This window comes from Pleurodeles waltl, chromosome 4_1, assembly GCF_031143425.1.
Source record: "Pleurodeles waltl isolate 20211129_DDA chromosome 4_1, aPleWal1.hap1.20221129, whole genome shotgun sequence".
Taxonomy (NCBI): domain Eukaryota; kingdom Metazoa; phylum Chordata; class Amphibia; order Caudata; family Salamandridae; genus Pleurodeles; species Pleurodeles waltl.
This window is the reverse complement of record NC_090442.1, coordinates 989281768-989307625: the sequence shown is the minus strand read 5'-3', so window position 1 is coordinate 989307625 and position 25858 is coordinate 989281768. Positions and strand designations below refer to the sequence as shown.

Genomic DNA, 25858 nt, shown 5'->3' with positions numbered 1-25858 from the left:
CCTCAGGTGGGAATCCCCCCATGGGGGTTTCCGCATGTCAGTTTTGCATGCCATCCCATACGCTTCCCCTCCACCCAGGGCTCTATGATTAACTGTGTGGGCATCAGCAATCTCATCACCCCTTTCGGCCCATGCAGGTAGTATATTTGTGATCTGCGTTGGAACTGGCTTCTCTCCGGCATGTATGCGGGGTGGTACCACGGCGCATGCTCCCAATCATTAATAGCGATGGGTTGCACCACCCAGTATCATGTCCTATGTTTGTGAGGGCTATCCCCCCATTGTAGGGATTGCACTGGAGCATCTTTAAAGACACATGTGAGTGCTTCTCATTTCACAGCAACCTGCAGACTTCTCCTTCAACTCTGGTTAATGTTTCTCCTGGAACCCTGACTTATGTTTTCTGAAGAACATATAGTAGTCTTGGTAGAGTGATCATCTTGTAAATGGTAGCCCTGCATGTTAGTGTTACTGGCAAGTTCCTTCATCTCTCTACATCTCCATAAAACTCTGCGAGGACTGTCTGGATGTTTCAGTCAAGGCTGTGTTCCCGGACCAACAACACAAATATCCTCAAATATTTAAATCCCTCCTTATAATTGCACTGGCTGCCTGGAAGATCAGCTGCTCCAGGTCACCCTACACTGGATATAGGCTTGATTTGGTCCAATTTATCCTGGAGCCGGAGTGGGCTCTGTATTTCTCAAGTATTCTAAACACCCCATTCAATGTCTCATTTGGGTGGGTGACGCACAGTAGGACATCATCAGCATACAAAAAAAAAGTTCTCTTGTTCCTCCCCCTCGTATATGCAGAAGCCAGAAACGTCTGGGTGGGAGCGAACTATGCAGGCCAGGAGTTCCAACATGGGGGCAAACAGCAGTGGGGAGAGGGGTCACCCCTGTCAGAGAGTCCTCTCAATGGGAAAGTCTGCTCATGTTATTCCATTTACTCGGACCATAGCTATTGAATTTTTGTATAACAGCGCTATCCACGCCAGAAATTTGGGTCTGTAACGGAATTTCTCCAGAGCTTGCACCATGAAGGTTAATGAACAGTGTGAAATGTCTTTTTGCCCTTCAGTAATTTGTGGGGTTCCTCCCTTGCCCTCACCTCATCCAACCAGTTATGGAGCCTGTGGAGGTGAAACCTTGTTGACCTCTTGGGCATAAAGCCTGATTAGGTCTGGTGGGTCGGGGGGTCATGACTGCTTTCAGTTTTGTTACGAGTATTTATTCTTGAATCTTTGTCTTGATGTTGAGGAGGGAGATCAAGCGATAACAGCCCCTTTTTCTTTGGGGTTTCCTGGCCTTCGGGATCACCACCATTGTGGCCCTGCAGAGGACTGGCGGAGGAACAACCTGCTCCCTGGCTTCGATAAACATGTTATGTAGGTATAGACTCAGGACGTCAGCATTCTTCTTGAGGAGTTCTATTGAAATACTTTTAAGGCCTGGTGTCTTGCCCAATTTTAATTTGCCTATTGCCGCTTTAACCTCCAACAGGTCTATTTCCCCCTCGAGGGACACATAGGGGGTCATTCCGACCCTGACGGTCCATGACCGCCAGGGCCGGGGACCGCGGAAGCACCGACAACAGGCTGGCGGTGCTTCCTGGGCCATTCTGACCGCGGCGATAAAGCCGCGGTCAGAAAAGGGCAACCGGCGGTTTCCTGCCGGTTTACCCCTGGCCCAAGGAATCCGCCATGGCGGCGCTGCTTGCAGCACCGCCATGGGGATTCCGACCCCCTTCCTGCCATCCTGGTCCTGGCGGTAAATACCGCCAGGAACAGGATGGCGGGAACGGGTGTAGTGGGGCCCCTGGGGGCCCCTGCACTGCCCATGCCACTGGCATGGGCAGTGCAGGGGCCCCCTCACAGGGCCCCATAATTATTTTCAGTGTCTGCAAAGCAGACACTGAAAATCGCGACGGGTGCCACTGCACCCGTCGTACCCCAGCAACTCCGCCGGCTCCATTCTGAGCCGGCTTCATCGTTGCTGGGTCTTTCCCGCTGGGCCGGCGGGCGGCCTTTTGGCGGTCGCCCGCCGTCCCAGCGGGAAAGCCAGAATGGCCGCCGCGGTCTTTTGACTGCGGTGCGGTCATTCGGCGGTAACCGCACCGCCATAATCCTAAGCCGTCAAGCACTGGACCTACACTCCCGCTAAATATTCCACTATTTGGGATGCATCTGCTAGTGGGTGGGCTCTATAGAGAGCCCATATAAAAAAACGGGGGGATGAGGAGTGTTAAAGGTCCAGTGTATACCCTCCAATGAAAGTTACAGATAATGCCATACACTGTTCCTCAAGGAAAAGGAGAGATAGGGTGAGTATAGGAAGGTCCTATTTAATAGGAGCAAGAGTCCTCACACACCCAGTTGGGTGTCATGCTTCATCATCGGACGAGCTCCTCGTCAGACCGGCGCTGCAATGTTTGACGGGCACCACCCATTGGGGGGCTCTTTGCCGGAGATCTTTTTCTCGATGATGCCACACTATCCCGCAAGTGAGTAGGGGGAGAGGACAAAAGGAGAGTTCAGAGATAGAAAGAAAATAAAATTGGCTCAGGACCCTCAATATGTGTTATCTTTATTTCATCTGTGTGGGGTGAAGGCCAAGATTAAAACCTTTCTCAGGAGAGTGAGGTAGAGATAATGCTCAACCACTCTCTAACTGCGTGTCTGGTAACGGGGGGTCAGGAAACTACAAGACCCACCTCAGAATCGGGTCGACATGTTTCGCGTCTTTTCGGTCCACAAGGATCCAATGACGATTCTTCAGGCCCTAGTGTGAAAAAACTTCTCCATCTACAAACTAAATTAGCTCTTGCATATTGAAGCTGACAGTCAAAATAAAAGTGTCGTCAGTCACTTACACGAGTCCATTATGACCCTGTATATAGTTCCTATTCGTCACCCCTCCCAAATTGAGTCAGGGCTTCATGGGACCATGCAGGCCGTAGGCCAGGTTCACATAACAAATTATTGTCAGAACCAGGCGGCGGGCACAAACACCTACCCTCGGTCGCGTTCCCGGGGTTGGCCTACTCCCCCTTGCGGCTGCTCACTGGTTTCCACCACTTAATTTGCCCACCTGGTGCCAAATACCCTGCTTGGGTTGGGCTTCCTCTGTTTAGTATGTCCACCCCCTCTCCGCGGATGAGAAAGTTGTGTGCCTATTTCAATCATGTTGAAATGTACAGGATTAAGCAGGATTAATCAGTAGCCCGTTGCAGAGCTCTTTCACCGAGCGTCTGCCCCCGTCGCCATCTTGACGCCGCCCCTCAGAAAAATATTTTTAAGAGCAGGCCATGGTCCAAAGGACCACAGCCTACACTTAGAAAATGTAACTGTAAAGTTTCATTTTTTCTTTTTAAACGCAGGCAGTTTTTCCTTAAGGAAAGAAATTCCTTTAAGGAACACAGACTGTGTTTAATAAAGAGGTTTCTTTATATAAAGGCAATCAAAGACATGGCGGTCCACTGACCCCCAGGAGTCCACAATCCCTGTGATGGCAGCGAGTCTCAATGGATCACAAATTGAAACCTACCTCATTAATATTCATGGGGTACGTTTATTTTCAAACTACTACAAATCACTACTGAAACTCAAAAGAGTTTCATACATTAGAAAAAGCAATTTCCTAGTTGAGATTAGCAAACAATTACAATTAGGTAATCTCTATTCCTATTTTTGTACATCTGGCTCTCTGATTCTTATGTAATTTTCAGGGACATCTGGCTGCAGGCCATAACAGAAGTCACTGTTAAGAGCAGCAGGAAGAATCTCCCTCGATTCTTTATGAAGCCTCCTAGTTTTCCGCAGGTAGATATTACCAGTACATCAACGTTTGCTTTGCAGGTCTTTGATTTGTGGTCTGAGATAAGAATAGCATTTTTGGCTATTATGCTTAAAGCTCAAAAAACAAATATCAAGGGTTTCAGTCTTTCACTTCACCTTATGTGTATGTTGCAACTGCTAAAAACAAAAGGCCTGATTGTAATGATCTGAGAAAAAAGTAAAGAGAAACAGAACATGTAGGGCAGGGAGATCTCTTTGTTTACAAGCTGTTCTCAATTCAGGTCTGTATTATGTCACATGACTGTGATGTCCTGGAAGACAGGTGTCACTCCTCTGACGTTGTGACTAACGGCCTGATTTAGAGTTTGGCAGATTGGATTACTCCATGTAATGTGACAGATCTCCCGTCCATCATATTACAATCACATTATATCTAATGGGAATCGTAATATGGCAGATGGAATATCCATCACGTTTGTGGCAGAGTATTATTTTTGAATCATGCTTCTCGAATGCAATATACAATCACATGCCCTAAAGATTTTCCCTTTATAAAGCTGACTCTTTGGGAAGGTCTACCTTTGTCTACAGCAGACCAGCTTCTCTCCAGTGACGACAAGCAGGAATTCCAAGTGCAAGTGCTGGTGCCAGTGGTGCTACAGGAGGTAGAAAGAATGCAGCATTTCTTTCGACAGTAATGCTCAAGCTCAGTTGCTAAATATCCCTGCCTTGCTGTGAAAAAGAACACTAGTGAACACTAGTGATGTCATGAAATAGTGGTTAGCAGGCAAAATAAAGGAAAATCATCTACATACCTAATCCACCATGGCTGCCGTGTTCAGCTGAAAAGAGAAATGAAGTATAGATTTATAGTGGAAAGAGTTGATTTCAATTTTAAACAATTATATGTATGTAGTTCTAGTAAAGGTAAGAAGTAAGAATATGACATCATTGGTGTTTACTGTTAAAGCGACCACCAGCGATGTTATAGAACAGTGGTTAGCAGGAAAAATAAAGTAAACCCCTCTACATACCTGATCCACCACGCCTACCATGTTCAGCTGAAAGGAGAAATGAAACAAATCAGTGCAGTGTAGTATGCAATTTGAATTTTTTAACAGTTACAATGATGTAATTCTTTTAAAAGAAAGCTGATGAAGGGCATATCCCCATACTGGTTCATAGAGCAGGCATAGCTCAGAGAGTGTAATCAGAACAATGTATATGTAACCCAACTAACGAGCTGTAAAGAATAGCCCCGATACCTCTAATGAGATTAGAAATTCAATATAAAAATTCCCTCATCATGCTATCATATTTTTGGTGGGTTAACTTTTCAACTTTATACAGTTTACAGTGGTCAGGACATTGTCTGAGATCATTATTGTGGCATATACATCATTTAAATATATTTTGAGTTAATGATAGAAAACCTACACTCGTGGGATGATATTTTTGTAAACAGCCTTTAGAAACAAGCATTTATGCCAGACCATATTTCTCCACATGATATTCAGAGATACGCATTTTCTAGCCAGGCATATTTCATTTATTTAAACCAATCAAAGCTATTCTGTTGATATAGTCAAGACAAAAAAGTCCTAAGCCCTGTTCATTGCTGTCAGCTGTGTATCATATGATGCCTACATGCTTAACCAGACATCATGCTAAAAATTCAAGCACCACAACATTGTTCAAAGGTATCAGTCTTTGACCACACTATCGGCATTTGTTTCAACTAATAAAACCTGCAGTCCTTTAGCTCAAGATGTATCAAAAATTAGGGCAGACAGACAGATGGTAATTTAAGAGGGTATTTTTAATTCATGTCTGCATCATGCCACATCACTGTGATGTCCTAGAAGATATTTGTCAACTCTCTGCTGCTCTTTAATAAAATATCCAGAGTTGTGGTTTCTGCCTGGAACGCTTACATAATTCAGAATATGTAGTGATATACATTCGTAAAGTACAAATTATGGCATTGGTAGGGCATTTGGCATGTAGTTGAGAGAAGTGTTGTGAACAAAATAAAATCTAAAGTTTTCGTACCGGAATGACCACCTGAGCCACGTTTACCTAAAGGAAAAAATAGGCAAACATATTTAGAACCAATGCTTTATAATTTCCTTCCTTTATGACAATTCAAAGCATTCGAAAGAACATCAATTTAAAACGCTTCTTCTCTGTATTTCAGTCACATCCAAAATGATTATGGTTTGCTTTCCAATTACATCAACTTCTGTTGGCTATCACCTATTAACGCATGTTGTATTAGAAGTAAGCAGGGAAAGGGTTGATGGAATATTGTTTTTTTTACTGTCCACATGTGGAGTTGGTGACAGGTTTGCATTCAGTGTAGCACATAAGGTATGGAGTATTTGTGAATCAGACGTATGACGGTTCTGGGGTAGTCAATCAAACAGAAATGAATCCTGCCCTGATGCATCCACTTGGCAATCCATGCGTTGCAACTAATATGCAGATTTATTAGATAGTTTAATATGAATCTGGGCATTATCAGCATATATATGGTAGTCCTTGATAAGATTTTCAAACACATTTGCCAGTGGTATACAATGTGGTATTAATAAAGTACAATTCAAGGCCAACTTCTCTAGGTCCCAAAATGTGATGTTGGTCAAAGTAATTAAGTGGATGGGCTGCTTTTTTATGGTGAAATGTGTTATGAAGGAAGAAAGTACATTGATTAAGGACTATTATTGAAGCTCTGCAAGTTATTGAGCATTATTGTATAAGCATTTTGGACTGCCAAAGGTGAGCATCATGGACAGAGCAGGGAGTATAGATGCACATTAAAGTGAATTCTTCTTCTTTAGTGCTCACCAGAGTAGGCAGGACCAATTTGGATGTTGCTGAAGAAATTGTTATGTTCCACCCATGTTGGGAGATAATTTTTGATATCTTGTAAAGTTATGTGTCAGTTTTGGATTTTTTAGTTTAAAGACCACATTTTAGCTCCTCAAAGAAGATTTTACTATAAGTTTCCACATCCAGATCAACTTTATTTTACATTGTTGGGCTGCATCTGAGAGGTTATGTATTTATTATCTGAAAGCTCACGAGGACCTCCAGCCATTGATTTTTAGTATGTGGGGATAGGCTTTTGTTTTTTGAAAGTTGTACGGGGACTGTTTTCCTTCTGGGCATTTGTGACAGCTACACAAGGCCTTTTCACTTTGTATTCTATAAGGTATGTACTATTATAGTGCATTTTCCTTCTTGTGGGAAAGAGTGCACATACCTAAATATCTATACATTAAATGCTATCACAGGACAAGCTCTGCTAAGGATTTGTGCTGGGGTAAGCTAACGCAAAGTGACACAAAACACACCAAACTCAAACAAAAGTATTTACTTTCCCATGCAAAAGGTATTTTGGACAAGAAAGTGCCTTTTTCTCAGTGCAAATAGTGATGTGCGCCACTTTGTGTTAATGTGGTATTATTGGGTGTAACTTGTATGGATCAGTGCAAGCGCCCCTAATATCTGAAGAAACACTGGCTCTACTAAGATAGACTGAGTTTGAACACAGACTTGAAGCAGGCACTAACAAGGAGAAATATTTTATTTTCTCCAAACATTCCACACCTTGCATGTGTGCTGCCCTGTACTGTATGAAAATTATTATTGCTCATTTTCAGGTGTGACACAAAGGTCGAATGATTTGCCCTCAATCCAGAGTGGGACTGTTGTTTCATCCCAATTCGACTGCAGGGCGGTGCTTCCTCTCTTTTGAAAATGACCACTAAAATAAATCTTGTGCTAAATTACTTTGGTGCAAATCTACATTTGCTAGATAAGCTATTTTAATAATACACTGCCTATACAATGTATTATTTTAACAGTATTATATATTTTTTATATATCTACTTAGAGGGTGTAGTTAGTTTAATTGTTCTTTTGGGTAGTGGAAAATTAACAGTGCATTTCAGTTAAGTTCTAGTATTTATACAATTCTGATGCCAGAATGTATGTTCTATCTGTGCTGTGAAAAGACGCTATAAGATGCAATATTGGACTGGCACAATATGATCTTGTAATTGTGAAGGCTTCCTTCAGCTACAGTTCTGATGTGACTCATAGCTGTTCTTGATTGATACAAATGTCTGAATTTGTTAGTTAAGAATTTGTCAGGTGATCAATGTCAAAGAGCTTCTGTGGGTCAACCTTTGGCTTTCTGTGGCTAATCAGAGTGGAAGTACAAGGTATTGTTCTGATTGATATTTTTACAACCAACTACAGATGTACTGTTTCATTATCAAATGTTTACATGATTTTTTTCTCTCGGTCTTAATCACATTAAAATTATATAACTGTTTGTTAGACTGCTAACATTTCCCTTAGAATCACATTCAGTCTCACTTGTTCTTGCAGTGAAATTTTACATAAATATAGGTAGAGGAACCTTAGCATCATCACACAGCTCCATATCTATCCACTGGAGTTCCTCACACCTGTGCTGCTTAATGACAAGGCCCCACTGTCTTGTTGCCTTCTAGTGTCAAACACCTTCTGCAAAATGTGATTGCCACCAGAGCCTTTGACAATCTATGAAACCACCAAAGAGATCCTTCTTTCACCAAATGCTATCCTTCACTCACTGGACTCCATAAAAGCTTTACATACCAGATAAAAGCCAACAAAAAGGTAATCTGAGATTTTCTCACATTTCTGATGCAGATTTTCATTGCTACCCTGTCATCTCTGCAATGGTTGGTTAAGAGCATCACAGTACTCCCTCCACCAAACCTGAAGCTCTATAGCAAGTCAATAATGAAAGTCCTCGACCATAATAGTGAGTGGGGCTGGTGGCTGAAATTTATATAGTGTCATCACTTTTGCTTTGTTCATTCATTTCTATGGCCTGAGAGATATCTTCCAAACTTTCACACAAAGGGCCATGCTTTAAGGTATAATTTGAATCCATCCATTTCAAGTACCTTAAACCCACAGATACCAAAGCCTTGGTGCAAACAATCACCCCCAAATTATTAATTTGACAAACTTCTAACAGGGGCTTTCAAACACCCAGATCTGACTAACAACTGCATGATCCTAGAAGCATACTGCAGGCACAATACCTAAGTGTTTAAGGAAGATGGTGTTAAGAAAAAAACTATTTTTGATAAGGTTAAACAACGTCCAGAGATAACACATGGCACCCATGACACAAGGCCTTGTTCTTCATTGGCATGAGACATCAGTACTCATGCATTTCAAATAAGCCTTTCTTGATGCAGAAAGTTTTCAAAACGTCCCCTAGTTTTCCTATTTTAGCTTTCAAATCCTGGAGCATGCAATTGCTTCACATATCAAGCAGTTCCTAAATCAACATGATTTGTTAGGTAGTTGCAACACAGGTTCTTCAACACTTCAGCACAACCAAAACTATAATGGTATAATTACTAGATGACATTTTGGCAGTGGCAGATGATGAGGAGCTCTTTCCTTATTCCCATAGGTCTGTCTGCTGCTTTCCTCCAGGTGAACATAGCTGTGTATAGCAGCCTACAATTGTGGCTCTACAATTACATGGTTCCAGTCATTTCCAGAACAGAGAACACAATGCATGGAACTTTAATCTTTCCAATCCTTGCGGCTGATGTCGCATATGACATGGTTAAGAGTTTCTCTTTGTCCTTGTGTAATTTTTCATTAAACTAGACATTGACTATTTTAATTTCAGCCTCAAGTGAATAGAAGACATATTATTCTGTAAGTTACTGTCCCCATGATGATTTTTCCATGAAACAATGGTCAGACCTACCATAAAGTGATTGTTGAAACACTGATCAATGTTAACTTGGGATATGCCAATTCATCAGTGGGGCGACTACCTAACTTACAGATTCACCAGTTACAGTCAATTCAGAATGCAGGAGCTCACCTCATGCTGAATCTCATAAAGATTGGCAATTTCTCTCTAGGACTCGAGGGACTGCATTTGTTCCCAATAGGCCAGCAGATTTGATTTAAAATAATGTTCCTGGCTTGTATGTGCCTATGGGCAATAACCTTAGTCTTTTATTAACAAAATTTTTCAGTATCTCCCACAATATTGGGAGGGTGCTAATGGCGTGTGCATACCTCAGACAGGAATGAGAATCAAGGTTCTCAGTGATTGGACCACATTTCGAGAACTCCCTTCCCAGTAGATTAGATTGGAATCCAGAAACTCTAAAATTGGAAAAATTCTACATTCTGAAATTTCAGTGTCAAACTCCAGTACAGCAAAGTGTTCTCTCCTGTGCAAATGTTTTTTACATTTTATTTCTCTCTGTGACTAACTAATGAGGCTTTAAACACTAAGAAATGTTCCGAACGCTGATTGCAAATAAAGTAAGTTAGAGATATCTGTGACTGAAGTGAGCTACAGGGGCGTAATTACTATTAAGCTCTGTGAACACATAGTGGTTGAACTAAAAGTTGATGAGGGCTGCCACTAACAGATTAATGTGTCAACTGTTTGTCATCGGAAAACTGAAACTAAAAATTGTGTGTATAAAAAACTATTTTATTTATTTGATCTATAAACCCTAAATATAACAGCACACTGTCTCCTACTTAACTTTGTATTGCTGTGTCGACTTCCACTTTAGACTACAAACCTCTGTCACTAAAACCAAGCTCTTGAAAGGAGCCCCCTGGTCACTGAATATTTACCTCCACTTGTTCACTGCTGTTTGGCAAATCTGATATTCCTCTAAGACAGCAGCTCCACTACCTATTAGGCGTAGTATGAACCATCATCTTCTATTCGATTTATCCTGCCTGTATCTAACCCACCAAGAGCCACACATTCATTACAGACTGGCCACTAGATGAGGTTTTCACTGCAAATGAACAAATACTGTAGAATGTCATCCCTTTGCACCTCAGACTTGATCAATCGTTGGTGCAGCTCTGAACAGGTTGCAGAATATACCTTTTTCATAAATGTTGTTCCATGGTGGCTACATATCTCTTTGTTATGTATGATACTGCTCAGCCCATCAGGGTTAACACCATTTTGCTTTCAGAATGTCTTTAAGGCTTTCAATCTTGCAATTAGCTCTCTATGCCACATCATATACCATAACGTCCTTATATCAAATACTCAAGATATGACCCAAACTTCAGCCATTTATTATCATTATTGAAATAGTAACCTGGGATACTATCTAAAGGCATTTTTTTTCCATACAGTAAAAAACTGTCAACATTAACAAAATATTTTACAAAACTGTCTAAAGGTATGTATGGTATTATGTGGTATTGCTATAGAGCGAACCTAGATGCAAGGCAGCAGAGTGCCGTACATATACAAAAGCAACCTTAAAGCTCGCAAATAATAGGAGAGGGAGTTTGAGTTATGGACAGTTAATTAATTGTAATATTGTGCTCTTTAAACAGGTGAGCTTTTAATACTTTACGAACTCAGAGTAGCATTGGGGCGGTCCTGCTGGATAGGGGGATGATATTCCACAGACCAGGTGCATAAATGGAAAAAGCCTGTTGTATTTTTTTGGTTTTTACACTTCTTAGTCTGCAGTCTGGTAAAGTCCTAGCTGCAGCTGTACCAAGTACCACCCAAGATGGTGAACGTGTCTGCAAGATAAGTGGAAGTGATAGTCATGATGGCTTAGAAAAGGATTTACCTTGCTTTAAAGAAGGTGTATGTTGGCAAGTAAAGCAATAGACCTCCATCAGGGTCAGTGTGATGTGTTCACATTCCTTCAGGCTCTGGATTAGATGATGAGATGTGGTGTGGAGTATTGAATACCTCTAAGGGGTGCTACTGTAGAGTCTGGAAAGCCATAGAGTAAGACATTATCACCATCCACAACTGAGTCTAGAAGGGCTTGAGCATCAATTCTGAAGTTACTTTCTGGAAGAAATTATTTGACTTTCTTCAGATTAGAGAACTAGTGCCAGGCCATCTTTGTTTTTTGACAATGTATTCCTTGAGGGGGAGGTTAGTGTCTAGGGTGAATTCAATCGATTTGACATATGGTGATTTTTGAGGTTAGAAATCGTCAAAATTCAGGTCATTAAGTCAGGTTTCTACTGTATTGTTGTTGTTGTTCTTGCCAAATAATACGAATTCTGTCTTGGGTCGATTAAGCTTCAGGTAGGTGCTAGACATCCAAGTCTTGGTGATGTACAAGCACTGTTTGAGACATTTGATGTCTGTAGCAGAGGAGACTTTCAAGTAGAGTTGTGTGTCATCAGCATATTGGTGAATCTTGATGCTGTCATCGATGAATAGAGCACTAAGAAGCTCCATGTAAAGGTTAATTCACATGTGATAGGGATCTTTTGTGACTTGGAGGGGTCCATGTGAACAAACTGGTGTCAGTTGGAAAGGTAGGAGGAAAACCAGTGACGGACATTGCAGGTGAATCTCATTCATGACTTGAGGGTGTGTATGAGGGCGTGGCCGTATACTGTGTCCAAGGTAGCTGAGAGGTCCACCAATATCAATAGGCAGGGGTCATCTACATCTGTGGTAATGAGGGCATCGTCTACAATGTGTAAGGTGGCAGTCTCGGGCTGCAGAATGATATGAAGTCAGACTGATAGTAATGCAAGAGATGGTTAGCATTGATGGGGTCTTGGAGGTGAACATAAGGTGCTTTTTTAATTATTGGTAGCCAAATGATGGGCCATAGTTGGTCAGGTGATTAGAGTCTATTCTGTGTTTCTTTAGGAGCAGGAGGAGGTGACTAGTCTTGAAAGCTTCTGGGAATATGCTCTGAGTGAGGGAGTCAATGAAAACTGTAATGGTAATGACAGATGTTGGTTAGACATTATTTTAACAAGAAGTTGCTTTGAGGGACTAGAGTATGTCAGCCAGACATATGACAAGACGTTTCAAGCTTAAAAGCCCTTTGTGAAAATGTGATATTGAATATTAATATGGGGCAGGCCACTAGTTTATTTGACACTTTATGCCTGACAATGTCACTTTTCAGAATTGTTATACTTTTTACTATTACCATATTTATTTTATGCACAGAGGTTCTAACATCAAAGAGCTAGTCAAGACTTTCAGTGACACAGTAGAAAACCTGCACCGCCAATTTTGTATATGGAATTCCTTATGCAGTCATTACACTCTCAACCTAAACGAAATCTAGGAATTTCCAGTCAGATAGCACGCCTTGGACTATATAAACAAATGTAAAGGAAATAAAGACAGGATTACTTATGTTGTTTTCAAAGCAATACTCAATCATACTTTACTCTTTCATGCAACAAGTGCTGTAAGCACAAAGTTGTGCCAAACAACCTAGATTTTCTAGAGTCCTAACTTCCCCAAAGAAGTGTTTGAGGTTATCAAAGAACCAAAGTCAGCACTATCAAAGCAAGACTACTTCTCACATTCCAAGCAATTCTGCAAAGCACTATCTATTTTTGTAGTTGAAATTGAATGATAAAAAGACATACTTCACAAGACTCTAACTGGTGTCCCAAAACTTACAGTTAAATGACTCCAAACCCATCCTACAATGATAAGCTAACATAGTTCAAAGAAATTTCCACAAATAACTATTTGAGCCCTTGTTTAATATGCACTCATCAGGCTCTTCTGCCAATCTGTGTCTGGCCACAAAAATGAAAACTCTTTATCCTGTTTTGGACCTTCAACTTGGGCCATTAATCAACAGTTCTCTAAAGTAGAAAGAAGTACTTGCCTCCTGAAAATCAGGAATTAATAAACCATTATTATATACATATAAGTTTTCATCGAAAGTAATGGCAAACTTGATCCCTTCCAAGTAGGTGTCTGTCTGGGACAAATAACTGAGCTGGTGGTAACTCCACTCTTGTACAACCTAAATAGATTGATGTCAGACAGAGTAGACTGATCCTTGACTTGTTATACCTTTCAGTGACCCTGGAAACCATTGATTATCCTTCCTGATAGGCTCCATGAAAGATTTAGCTGGCATTTCCAGGCAGAATGTAACTAAACCTTGGCATGATACAACAAACTCTCCATTTTGCTCACAAGTGAGACAGCAAATGAGTCATGGAAGAGGGACTGTACTGAAACTAAATGGTGTGTACTTGTTGGATGGTTTTGTAACTTCCCTGATCAGATAGTCCCCTGAAGTAGGTCGACTGGGACATAATACAGTGGCTTTCGAAAAACCTAAAAATGTCACTTTCTTTTGGTTTCTTGTTGGGGAATTGTAGACTTGTTCGATATAAAACAATAACATTTAATTTAGGGAGTAAAAAAAACGAGATCAGTCAAAAATCACATTTTTCCAAAGACACAGCAAAACTCGGCTTCCATTTTCAATTACTAGTAGGACAGTTTGTTTGTTCGACAAATACAGCAGATGCATTCTTTTTTTCTACCTCTCTCATACATGCTAGCGTTAGAGTTACTTGGTGTGATGAATGTAAGGGCGGGTTTGTGTAGAAAATGAAATCATTCAAAGTAGACATACCTGGAGCACCATGTTCACCTGAAAGGAGCAAAAAAGCAAACCAATTTTGAAGCAATATTAATTATTACTCTACATTTCAGTCAACTTTTAAAAAATGTATTTTCACTAAAGTTCTGTCACGTAAAACAAATTAACATGCTTTGAATTTACACAAGTGTATTGCTAATTCAAACAACTCTCAAACAATCTATACATAGTAAGGTATTTACATATACAAATTTAAAAAAAAATGTATCTCTTTGTCATTTTTAAAGGATCAATTCCGGATTTCACCAGGCTTGTAATCAAAATGGCCCAACCAATAAAAATGAAAATATAAAATTAGTTAATAACAACTTCTCATTTTCCTCCTTTCAACTGATGCACAGTTCATTTAAATTACATTGCAAAAATATCAATTAGATTAGATCATTCTTTTCAGGATCAACAGTTCGCCCCCCACAGATTTCTGCCTTCTCTATTCACGAAAAATACGTTCTCTAATGTTTCCTACCAGAAAGGAGTACAAATGCAACTCACATTCTCTCGAAGGTTCATTTATGCTTTCCCACCAATTATCTTACATCTTCCTACATCGTTTCAGAGTTTAATAACAATGCTGCTGATGGCGCACCTTCTGCTTTTTATTCAACTATTCGGTTAAAGTTTGGGAAAGCAGACTTCCAATATGTTGTTATTAATGAATTGGCCACTATTAAATTGTAATACATATATTACATAAAATTCATTACATGAATAGATTTCCTTGACATAGCGCAGACTTCTTATACCTGAATCTTTTAGCCTCAGCAGACCCGTTTTTGGTTTAGGATCGATCTGTGCACAGATTTGCCAAATGACAAAGACACTGAAAGCTCGATCTACAGATTCCAATAGTTTTCTAAATTTTGACAGAACCGGAATATGTGGGGCCAGTTCCCAACTTGAGGAGATGGCTACCTAGGACAGGATGATGCTGTGCTAATATTAAATTAGTGCATAAACGTAGCAGTGTAATATAGCATCGACATACTATAATATATTATTGCACCTCCTCGAGGTTACTAACTCAAGAAACCGACCTCATTTCATTCTCAATCTTCTAAAACAGCTGTTTGATAAAAAAATTTGATTCTTCTCCTCTTCTCCTCTATAACTCTCGGATAATCATACCACCCAGGTTTTATCTCACTAGAATTTCCTTGTAAATAATAATACTAACATTTCTTAAAAACTAAACTAAATGATTCAGTAGGTGTAGTCATTCGATACGCCAGAACGCTGAAGGTAAAAAACTAAGCCATCCCTTTTTCTAATCTATATATTTGGGTGGTGTAACTTGTACTTTTAATTCCCCAGTGAGGAGAAATCACTTTTTATATGTATATCTAGTTCGAGCCACTGATAAGCTTACAAGAAAAGGGAAAGAATTGCAGTCTGTAGCCCAGGAACCTTCAGAAAGGAACCCAAAGTTGCCCACTGTTTAATAAGAGTCTGAAGTGTCTTCTGAAGTGTCTTGAATCTGTCAGTTTTGGGAGGTTATGGGACTCAGAGGAGACAGGGGATACCAGGGACCTTTTCAATAGGTCCCATGACCTTCAAATGTATTATTGAAATGTGAGAATTATGCTTTGCTCCTAAGCTTGCTACTTGAATTGCAACAGCTGCATAGTAGCGTAGATCAAGATCTGGCAAGGAGATTCCTCCTTCAGTAGAGGCCAGCAGCAAAGTCTGTACACAGAGGCATGGTTGGTTGAAATAATTCTGTCCATTCTGGAAGGAAATGTGATCTAGCAGCTAGAGCTATCGACCTTCAATTTTGGGAACCAGGTTCGAGTCCCAGCCTTGGCTTGACATTCTGCAATTTTGGCAAATCACTTAGGGCCTGATTTATATCATGTTGGAGAGGGAGTTCGCTCGCAACGTCGATGGAGTTCTCTCCCTCCTAAGACTAATGTCTGGCCACCCGATTTAAGGTAAACCATAGTTTGACAAAAGGGGTGACTACTTCATCTCTTCTGTGATCAAACTCCTCCCATCGTCTGACAGAGTAAGGGCTATAGGAGGGCTGGCTCCACTACCGGAATTTAGATGGGCGGACATATAACCATTTTTCATTGCCCATCACCGCTATAAAAAGCCTTGCTTTAAGGGACAATGAAAAGTCCTCAACATCCCCATGAGAAAATCACATGGTGAGGAACACTGTGTTTTTTTATTGTCAAAAAAGAAAATCAAACTTTTTAATTTTTTGGGGGAAAATAAAAAACATGTACTTTGACGTGTAGCGGCTTCATGTTTGACAGAGCCATACAGCAAAGTTACAATGCATTGGCAGGAGCTGCCACAACAACGGTTCATGTCAACACGTGAAATGTCCGATAGGCTAGGAATTTGATAGGTGGCACCTCTGTCAGGGCAACAGATTGACTCTGTCACACTGGCACAGGACAGGAAGTCTACTAGACCAGAGGTCTTGGTCCGGGGACCCTTGGGGGTCCGCATAGCCTTCACAGGGGGTCCGCGAGAGCCTAGAAAATTAAAAAATATTAACAAATATTGACAAATTAGGTCCCCAGCTTCCAGGAATGACTCAGGCGGGGGTCCCCGGATTCCCATGATGATTCAGTGGGGGTCCCTGGGTTCCATTAATGTTAAAGTGGGGGTCCACAGAAATCAAAAGGTTGTGAACCACTGTACTAGACTATAAATCAGGCCCAAAACCTCCCTGTGCTGTAAGGAAAAATTTAAAAACGCATAGCTAACAACAAAAAATACAAATAACAGCATGAGGGCAGACATCTTTAAATACGATTTTCACCCTATGATGGGTAAGATAAGCACTTGCTATAGCTCAGAATCGATGGGTAACTTTCTGCAACAAGATTGTATAATTCATTTAAAAGAAATCTTGAATATTTTCACAACATATTATTTGCAAACAGAGCTCTGTGGTGCTGCTGCTATAAATATTTTGCAAAGGAACCGATAGCATCCATGGGGAGGTGCTGAACAGTAAGACCCCATCTTATTTTGATTGATCTCATTCACACCAAGAGCTGTAAACCTTTTCATAATTCTAAGGTCAATCATACCATTGTTTGGCTTAAGAAAAATTGCTCCATCAACTGCCTACGTTTAGATATTGAGGTGCTCTCGACTGGGGAGAATGTTGGATGAAGGGAGAATGTTGGATGCTGTTCACAAAGAAATTCCTCAAGACTGGATGAATGGTTCAAAAAGAAAAGAGAAGTGAGACACTTATGGTGAATGCTTCTTCTGATTATTACTTCTCTTTCACTTCACTATTTGGTATCACACTCGGTGCAGATTAAGAATACAGAAAGGCACTCGGCCCCATCATTCGGGATGGAAAATTAAACACTCACAAGTACAGCAAGTGCCACTGATTTCTGCAGCTGTTAGCGAATCATGGGACCTGATTACGAGCATAGGTGTTATTTATCACACTTGATAATTAACAATACCACTGGGTATGTTATTTATTAGGTGCAATTAATAACACCTGTTTGTGGGAAATAACATGTGGAGTTTGGTTTTTAACGCGCCAAAATCTGCAGGGTACGATACCATATGAATGTCCCCATTAAAAACTTTCAGAATGTTTGACCTGTGAAAATGTAACGACAGTTAAGTATTTAACGCATTTGATAATGATCGGATGTGATAAATACCTTCGATCTGGTAAATTCAACCCATGCATAAACAGGGGTTTACGCATTAGGCAGAATATGAAGATCAACTTGTATTCAGGGCCTTCGCTGGGCAGGCAGAAGGCAGGGTCGTCAGTTAGGGAACTGGCTTGCCCCTTGTGTCCCATCTCACTGTGTTTCCACCCCTGGCAACAGAGGTGGCAAAACCAGTGTCAGGAACACAATGACAGCTCATCCTTATGGACGTTGTTGGGGCTCACTACTCACTATTAGTCTAATAAAAAACGAAGAACAATTAGTTGGAATATAACCTTCCATAGAAGATGAGGTAAATAAAAACATGCTTTTAAGACTGTTGTGTGCATGAGGGTGAATTTGTTTTTCCTTGAGAGAGTGTGTGTGTGTGTAAGTGTTAATGTGTGTGTGTATGTTGAAGTGTTAGAAATGGGGTCTGCAGTTGGCAGTGGTTTGCACCCTGTCCAATTAGTGACCCTCACTCTAGTCAGGGTAAGGGTGTCCCACAGCTAAGATAACCCCTTGCTCACCGGTCTGGTAGATTGGCACAAACAGTCATGCTTATCTCAGATGCAATGTGTAAAGTATTTGTACACACACTCTGTAACACAGTGAAAACACTACAAACTGACTCCACACCAGTTTAGAAAAATAGCTAATATTTATCTGAATAAAGCAAGACCAAAAGGACAAAAATAAAACATACACAAGTAAAGATATCACTTTTTAAAGGTTTTAATGAGTCCTAATCCAAAGGAGTCAATGGTTGTAATTTTTTAGCACAAAGTACCTGGGGTGCGTCAAAAACAAATATGATGCAGGCTGCAGAAGAGATGAGGCACCAAAGTGCAAAGGGATGTGTTGGTTTCTTTCTGCCCATAGGAGGTGATGCATCGATTCTTTCCTCGCAGGAGAGGCAACGCGTTGAATTCTGGATGCACAGCCTCGGTTTATTACTGTGGTGTGGGGTCGATGAAAAATTAAATCCCCGGGATGACGCATCGGAAATCCAGATGCGCTATGTTGATGGAGTCATGGGAAAACAGGCGCTGCGTCAATAATGCAGCTGCAACACAGGCGCTGCGTTGATTCTCCAGCCGCAGGAGATGAGCGGCGCCAAATTTTCTGCTGTGGCGCGTCGGTGCATGGTTTTTCTCCTTCAGGTCACAAGCTTACCCTTTCAAGGGCCAAGAGACTGGAGTTGGCACCACTTGGCAAGTCAGGAGTCTCCACAGAAGAGCCCAGGCACTGGCAGATGAAGTCTTTGATGTCCCTGGACATCTTGACAAGAAGCAAGCTCAGCTCATGCTCTTGGAGCACCTGGCCACCACAACAAAGCAACAGTTGGAGTGGCACTCCCTCCTACGGCATTCAGCTCTTCTTCCTGGCAGAATGTCCTCAGTCTAGAAGTGTTCTAGATTTGTGCCGTAAGAGGTCCAGTACATATGACCATTTCTGCCTTTGAAATAGACAAACTTCAAAGAAAAGTGATTGTAGTGCACAAGATCCTGCCTTTCTGGCCCTGACCCCAGATACACTTCAGGGGGTTGGAGACTGCTTTGTGTAAGGACAGGCACATCCCCGTTCGGGTGCAAGTGTCAGCATCTCCCACCACTCTAGCTCAGACAGACCCATCAGGATATGCAGGGCACACCTCAGCTCCCTTTCTGTGACTGTCTAGAGTGAATTCACAAACACCTCAACTGTCATCATGGCCCAGACGTGTATGCGACAGCCAGACAGAGGCACAAAATTGTTAGGCAAGAAAACGCCCACTTTCTAAAAGTGGCAATTTCAAACTTACAATTTAAAAACCAACTTCCATAAAAGATGTATTTTTAAATTGTGAGTTCAGAGACCTCAAACTCCATATCTCTATCCTCTCCCATTGAGAAATTACACTTAAAAGATATTTCAAGGCAATCCCCATGGTACTCTACGGGAGAGATAGGCCTTGCAATAGTAAAAAACAAATTTAGCTAAATATGGCTATCAGGACGTGTAAAACACACTGGTGCATGTCTTACCTTTTAAATATACTGTCCCTGCCCATGGGACTGCTTTGGGCCTACCTTGGGGGTGCCTTTCATGTAATAAATGTGAAGGTATGGGCCTGTCAAAATGGCAGTTTAAATCTGCACTCACAAATACTGCAGTGGCAGGTCTGAGACATATTTGCAGGGCTACTCATGTGGGTGGCACAGTTAGTGCTGCAGGCCGATTAGTAGCATTTGATTTACAGGCCCTGGGCACACCTGGTGCACTATATTAGGGACTTATTAGTGAATCAAATATACCAGCCATGGATAACCCAATCACCAGTTCCATTTAGACAGAGAGCTCTTGCACGTTAGTAATAGTAAGCAGTGGCAAAGAGTCCAGAGCCCAAAAGCCAGCAAACGAAATTCAGCACAGGATCAAAAACAGGAGGTCAGAAGCAAAACGTTTGAGGATAACCATGCAAAAACAGGCATTTCCAACAGTAAGCCTGTGTGTGTAAGTGAAAGTGAAGGTCAAAGAGTTACCACAAGGCGGACCCTAAAATATATCATAATGAAAGAACGCTCAAGACACACATTGGCCTGGCTCATAACTCATTTTGATTTAAACATAAGGTCACAGAATATTTCTGCAATTCAAGAGCTTCACTTCAGAGCAAACAATAGGGAGAAATAGTGCTTGTAAAATACTTTATTAAAAGCATGTGAACCTGGTGTGTGTCAGCAGTGTACCTTCAACTAAGCAGAGTGCAGTATCCTTATAGGAATTATGCTGCACACTAAAGAAAACAATATTCTTGAGCAATATTATTTCAAATTGACCTAGACAGAGAGCCTAAAGGATGGTAAACCCACTAAACATTAATTAAACTTATTCTTCTCTAACTGCAAGGGGCTAATGCTATAATAATCCCAAACACCAGCACCATAACTCACTGACAAAACACTCCTTTCCGAACACGTTTACCATCCCAAAAGAAGAACGTTCACCATTTAGTTCACTAACTTTGAAAAGCATACTAACAGTACTAGAAATGAATGCACCATGCTTTGTATAAAGAAATAGCAGAACTGGTTTACTACCCACTCTTGAAGAATCTATGGGAGAGCCGGGGGACATACTTGGCAAATCAGTGGATTGGTTAAGTAGTCTGTGTCACCAAAACAAGGCATTCTAGCTAACAAGCTGTGTTCCTGTCTAAAGCAAGAGAACCTTGTCCTGTCCATTGAGCTATAGATAACACTAGAATACTTTAGAAAACCTTGACTGGTCATCTACCAGAATGCTCAAAGAAGGATTTTTAGTGATCTTTAAAACATGTTGATTTTGCTCTACTTATTTGATCATATTAATTCTAAACCTTCTGTACCATTGGTGGATCATTTACTATTTCCTGTTGAAAATAACAGTTCACTAAATTCTGCTAACCCTGCTTCTATTGTCTATGGAAGACCCTAGTCTTGTTAGCTAAGAAAGCAGCTTTGGAAAGTGAAAGTGCAACCTGGAGTTGGTTTTGACACAACTGAGTGCTCTTATGCTGCTGGACCATAAGCCAAATATACTACACTAATGACTGAGGGATCTGCTCAGTCTGAATTTTCATCATCAAAAGGCACTACACTCAACTGCATGGAGGCATGATTTTCAGCTTGGAAAAATATATTTCTGGTTGATACATCTGGCTGCAGATTCCTCACCTTTTGAATATCCCAGGCACCAGCATAGAACGTAAACTTTTCTCCAATATTTCTCCCATCCTGAAAGGGGTGCTGGCACCACTTTGAATCTGCACACAGCACTGCATAACATTACTGGAGCCATAAAGCACTCCCGTTGGGGTGAGGTTAGTTCCCTTTTTTCCTTGTCCACAATGTGTTCTAGTGTGAATCTCCCTAGCAAGCCTTGTTCAATGACGTTTCCATTATTTCTTACTTTTGTGATTCAGGCCTCATCAACATGTCTCATCAAGAAGTCACAGCAAAAGAGAGCAGATTTCAAACCACGGAAAGATTGTGAGAGACAAATGTCACAACATCTGCTCATGGTGCCTCCTATTGGATCACCATGTTGGCAAGCGTGGATCCTGTCTAAAGATGCACCCTAAGGCTCTTAAAGAATGGAGAGTCAAGATATTTATGGCCAGAGCTCAAGGTGAGAAGCACGGTTGTCGAAAGTCATGCCTGAGATCGAGATCTCCATCACCTCCATCATCAAAATCTTCAAGAAGAAAGCACAAGAAGAAGAGAAGTCATAAGCCCTCATTACGACTTTGGCGGTCTTTTCAATAGACTGACAAATTCACGGGCACCAGAAGACTGCCATATTATGTCTTTATTCAGATTTCAGCCCGTTTACGTCTGGAAATCTGACACGTTGACCTGGCCAACGGTGGAAGAGAGGCTCTTTCCACCACTAGCACCGCCACGCCAACAGGACTCCGTCCGCCATATTACGATAGGCAATACAGCATGACTGTAATCCTGAATTGCAGTGTGGTGCTGGTGGTGGAAAACACCAAGACCCATCCCCATTGCAGGTATGTGGATGGATGGAGGAGTGTTTGCAGGTGTGTGGACGTGTGGGGGTGAGTGTGTCGGTGATAGGAATCACCACCAGGGTTTTCGTGGCAGTGTGACTGCTGCAGAAAGCGTGGCGGTTTGCCAAGTCGTAATACCATCAGCTGTTTTACGGCTGTCGCTGGGCTGGAGGTAGTTATCTCCGGCCCGATGGTCCGACCACTCCGGTGGTACTGGAGGCGTTGTGGTGGTTTGGCTTCAATTTTCCAAATTGAGGAAAAGGGGTACATCCTACCCTTCCAAGAATCATCCTCTTGTGTACCTCCACACTTGCAGTTGTTCCCACCAGACTATTTAAAACGTCTCCAAAAAAACCCTTCAATCCCTTCAACTCAAAAGTGCAGTGGAACTGGTTCCTATGCAGGAAAGGGGACAGTGATGCTAGTCCAGGTACTTCCTGTTCCCCAAAAAGGACTGTGGTCTTCATTCGATCCTATGCCTCAAAATTTTGAACTGGTTACTCAAGAAGAAGATCAAAAAGTTGTTCCCAGCTCAGGTTCTGCTTCTGCTATATAAAGAATATTAGATGGTGTGTGTCAGTGCTCAGAATGCCTATTTCCCCATCCCTTTAATGAGATCAAACAGGATGTATTTCCACTTCACATTAGGACTGTAACACTATCAGTTCAAGGTCCTACCGTTTGGCCTCAAGTCTTCATCAAGATGATGGCGGGGGTAGCAGCTCACCTCAGAAGGAAGGGAGTTTCTGTATTCCCTTACCTGGATGACCTGCTACTCAAGGCCAAGACTCCAGAATTGGTGTCTTACAACTTAGAAGACAAATCAACTGTTGTATGTCATTGGCTTTCCCATCAACAGGCGCAAGTCTCACCTGGTGCCCTATCAGCTCATACTGTTCATGGAGGCAGTACTGAACACCTGATCAAATTGAGCCTTCCCTCCACCTCACTGGGTTCAGAACATTAAGGTTATGATTCTGATGTTTATCAATGAAGCAATCATTCCAGTTGTGATGGTCCTAGGCCCGCTAGGGCTGCTAGCCTTCTGCATTCTTTTAGTCACACATGCTCGCAAGCACATGAGAGCCCTTCAGTTGTGTCGCCGCAGACAGTCGTTTCCAACACAATGGACATTTTCAAGCATGTATAAATGGTGGAGTTTGGGCAACAACCTGACTCAAGGAAGACCATTTGACCTCCACCACTTGTGGGCACGGTGATCACGAATTGTGGGACATAAATCTGGGTCTCAAGCCTTCCTCCCTTCCCTTCACAATGTGGTATGTCAACAAACAGGGAGGAGTGGTGTTATCTCCTCTATGCATACAAGCTATATGCATCTGATTCTGGGTGCAGGACCATCAGATTTGCTTAGTAGGAAATCACCTGTCCAAAGTACTCAACATGCAAGCTGACAGTCTCAGCCAATGTCATCTGAAGGATCACAAGTGGCATCTTCACACAGAGGTGGTCCTGGACATCGTCCAGCTATGGAAAACTATTCAACGAGATCTATTTGCCACTCACGAAAATGCTAACTGGCTAAAATTCTATACACTCCATTATCTGATGCAGGAAGAATTAGGAGAAGCATTTCACCCCAAGTGTACTGCTCCACTTCCATATACATTTCTTTCCATTACTTTAATTCCTCAAGTGTTGAAGTAGATTTGTCTGCACCAGGCCCAAGTAATCCTAATCGCCCCATACTGGCCGAGAAGGGTGTAGTATGCAGACCTTGTACACCTTTCCCTTTGCCCTCTCCTCCATCCCTCACATAGAGTAGACCTCCTGTCGCAATCACAGTGCAGGTTCTACACCCTACCTCCACAGCCTCCACCTACATGCCTCAAGACTGAGCAGGGCAGCCTAAATTTGTTCTACTTAACCCCTGAAGGGGTGGACATAATACTCTCCCCTAGACGCCTTTCCACCAAGACCATTTATTCTAGCATATAGGCTAGATTTATAAAATGGTGTGCTGAAAAATCCTTAGATCCCATTAGGGCTCATTTATCTGATATACTTTGCTTTGCTTTACATTTAGCTCAGCTGGGTTGTTCAGCAGCAGCAGTTAAAGATTACTTGTCACCATTAATGGCCTTCCTACACCTACCTGATCAAACCTCTTTAGTTAAGTCCCCAATTGTCTTATGTTTCCTAAAGAGTCTCACAAACAGATACCTCCTGCACCCTTTAAGATGCCACAATGTGACCTAAATCTAGGGCCAGATGTAGCAAGTCGGCAATTTGCGACTTGCAAATTGCGAGTCCCTGCGACTCGCAATTTGCAAGTCGCAAATTGCTATGCGGTACGGTGTCTCAGACACCGACTGCGACTCGCAATTGGGTCGCAATGACCCACCTCATGAATATTCATGAGGTGGGTCGCAAATTGCGGCCCCTTTGCGAGTATAGGCACTCGCAAACATGGAGGCCTGCTGTCGTCAGCAGACCTCCATGTTTGCGACCTGCTTTTCAATAAAGCAGTTTTGTTTTTTTTGAAGTGTAGCCCGTTTTCCTAACAGGAAAACGAGCTGCACTTCAAAAAAACCGAAACCTTTAGTTTTGTTTTTTTTTCAGGGCAGGGAGTGGTCCCTTGGACCACTCCCTGCCCTGAAAAAATATTTTGGGGTCCAGTCACAAACTGGAAGGGGTCCCATGGGGACCCCTTCCAATTTGCGATTGGGTTACCATCCACTTGAAGTGGATGGTAACTGCGATGCCATTTGCGACGGCATATGCGGTCGCAAATGGTATTGCATCCCAATGCGACTCGCAAATAGGAAGGGAACACCCCTTTCAATTTACGAGTCTGAAATGCATTTTGCGAGTCGGTAACGACTCGCAAAATGCATTTCTGCATTGGGATACGCGTTTAGCGAGTCGCAAACGGCAAATTTTGCCGTTTGCGACTCGCTAAACGTTTGCTACATCTGGGCCCTAGTCCTTACATATTTGACGTATGCTCCTCTTGAGTCCATGCATTGTTGCCTGTTACAATTTCTGCCTTTCAAAGTGATTTTCTTGGTTACCATCACATCAGCATGAGGTATCAGAGAAATACAAGCTCTAAGTGTAACACACCTTTCACAACCTTTTTTCCTGACAAACTGGTATTATGAACTAGGGCTGCCTCCCTTCCCAAACTGGTTATTCCATTCCACTAAGGTCAGTCTATTAATCATACTACATTCTATCTTCCTCCTCATCTCACTTAGGAGGAAGATGAACTTCACTGCCTTAGCCCCAAAAGAACAGTAAGCCTTTACATGACAGAACTAGGAGTGGACAGAGAGCTCCACTCTGCTGGCAGATCTAACAGAGATTTTGGAACTCAGTTCATCCAAAAACTCTGCTAGCCCACAAGCAGAGCAGAGCTTACCCG

General features: G+C 41.9%; 1 protein-coding gene across 50 annotated transcripts in view; it reads right to left on the bottom strand.

Moving 5' to 3' along the window:
* Nucleotides 1-25858, bottom strand: part of LOC138288307 (mucin-19) — a 1675551-nt gene that overhangs the window by 1414653 nt on the left and 235040 nt on the right. For all 50 annotated transcript variants that reach the window (XM_069229764.1, XM_069229784.1, XM_069229763.1 and 47 more), the window contains 4 exons: nt 14266-14283; nt 5852-5878; nt 4834-4860; nt 4615-4641 (listed from right to left, as the gene is read on the bottom strand). In XM_069229764.1, coding sequence (XP_069085865.1) covers nt 4615-4641; nt 4834-4860; nt 5852-5878; nt 14266-14283 — 99 coding nt within the window. The remainder of the gene's footprint in view (nt 1-4614; nt 4642-4833; nt 4861-5851; nt 5879-14265; nt 14284-25858) is intronic.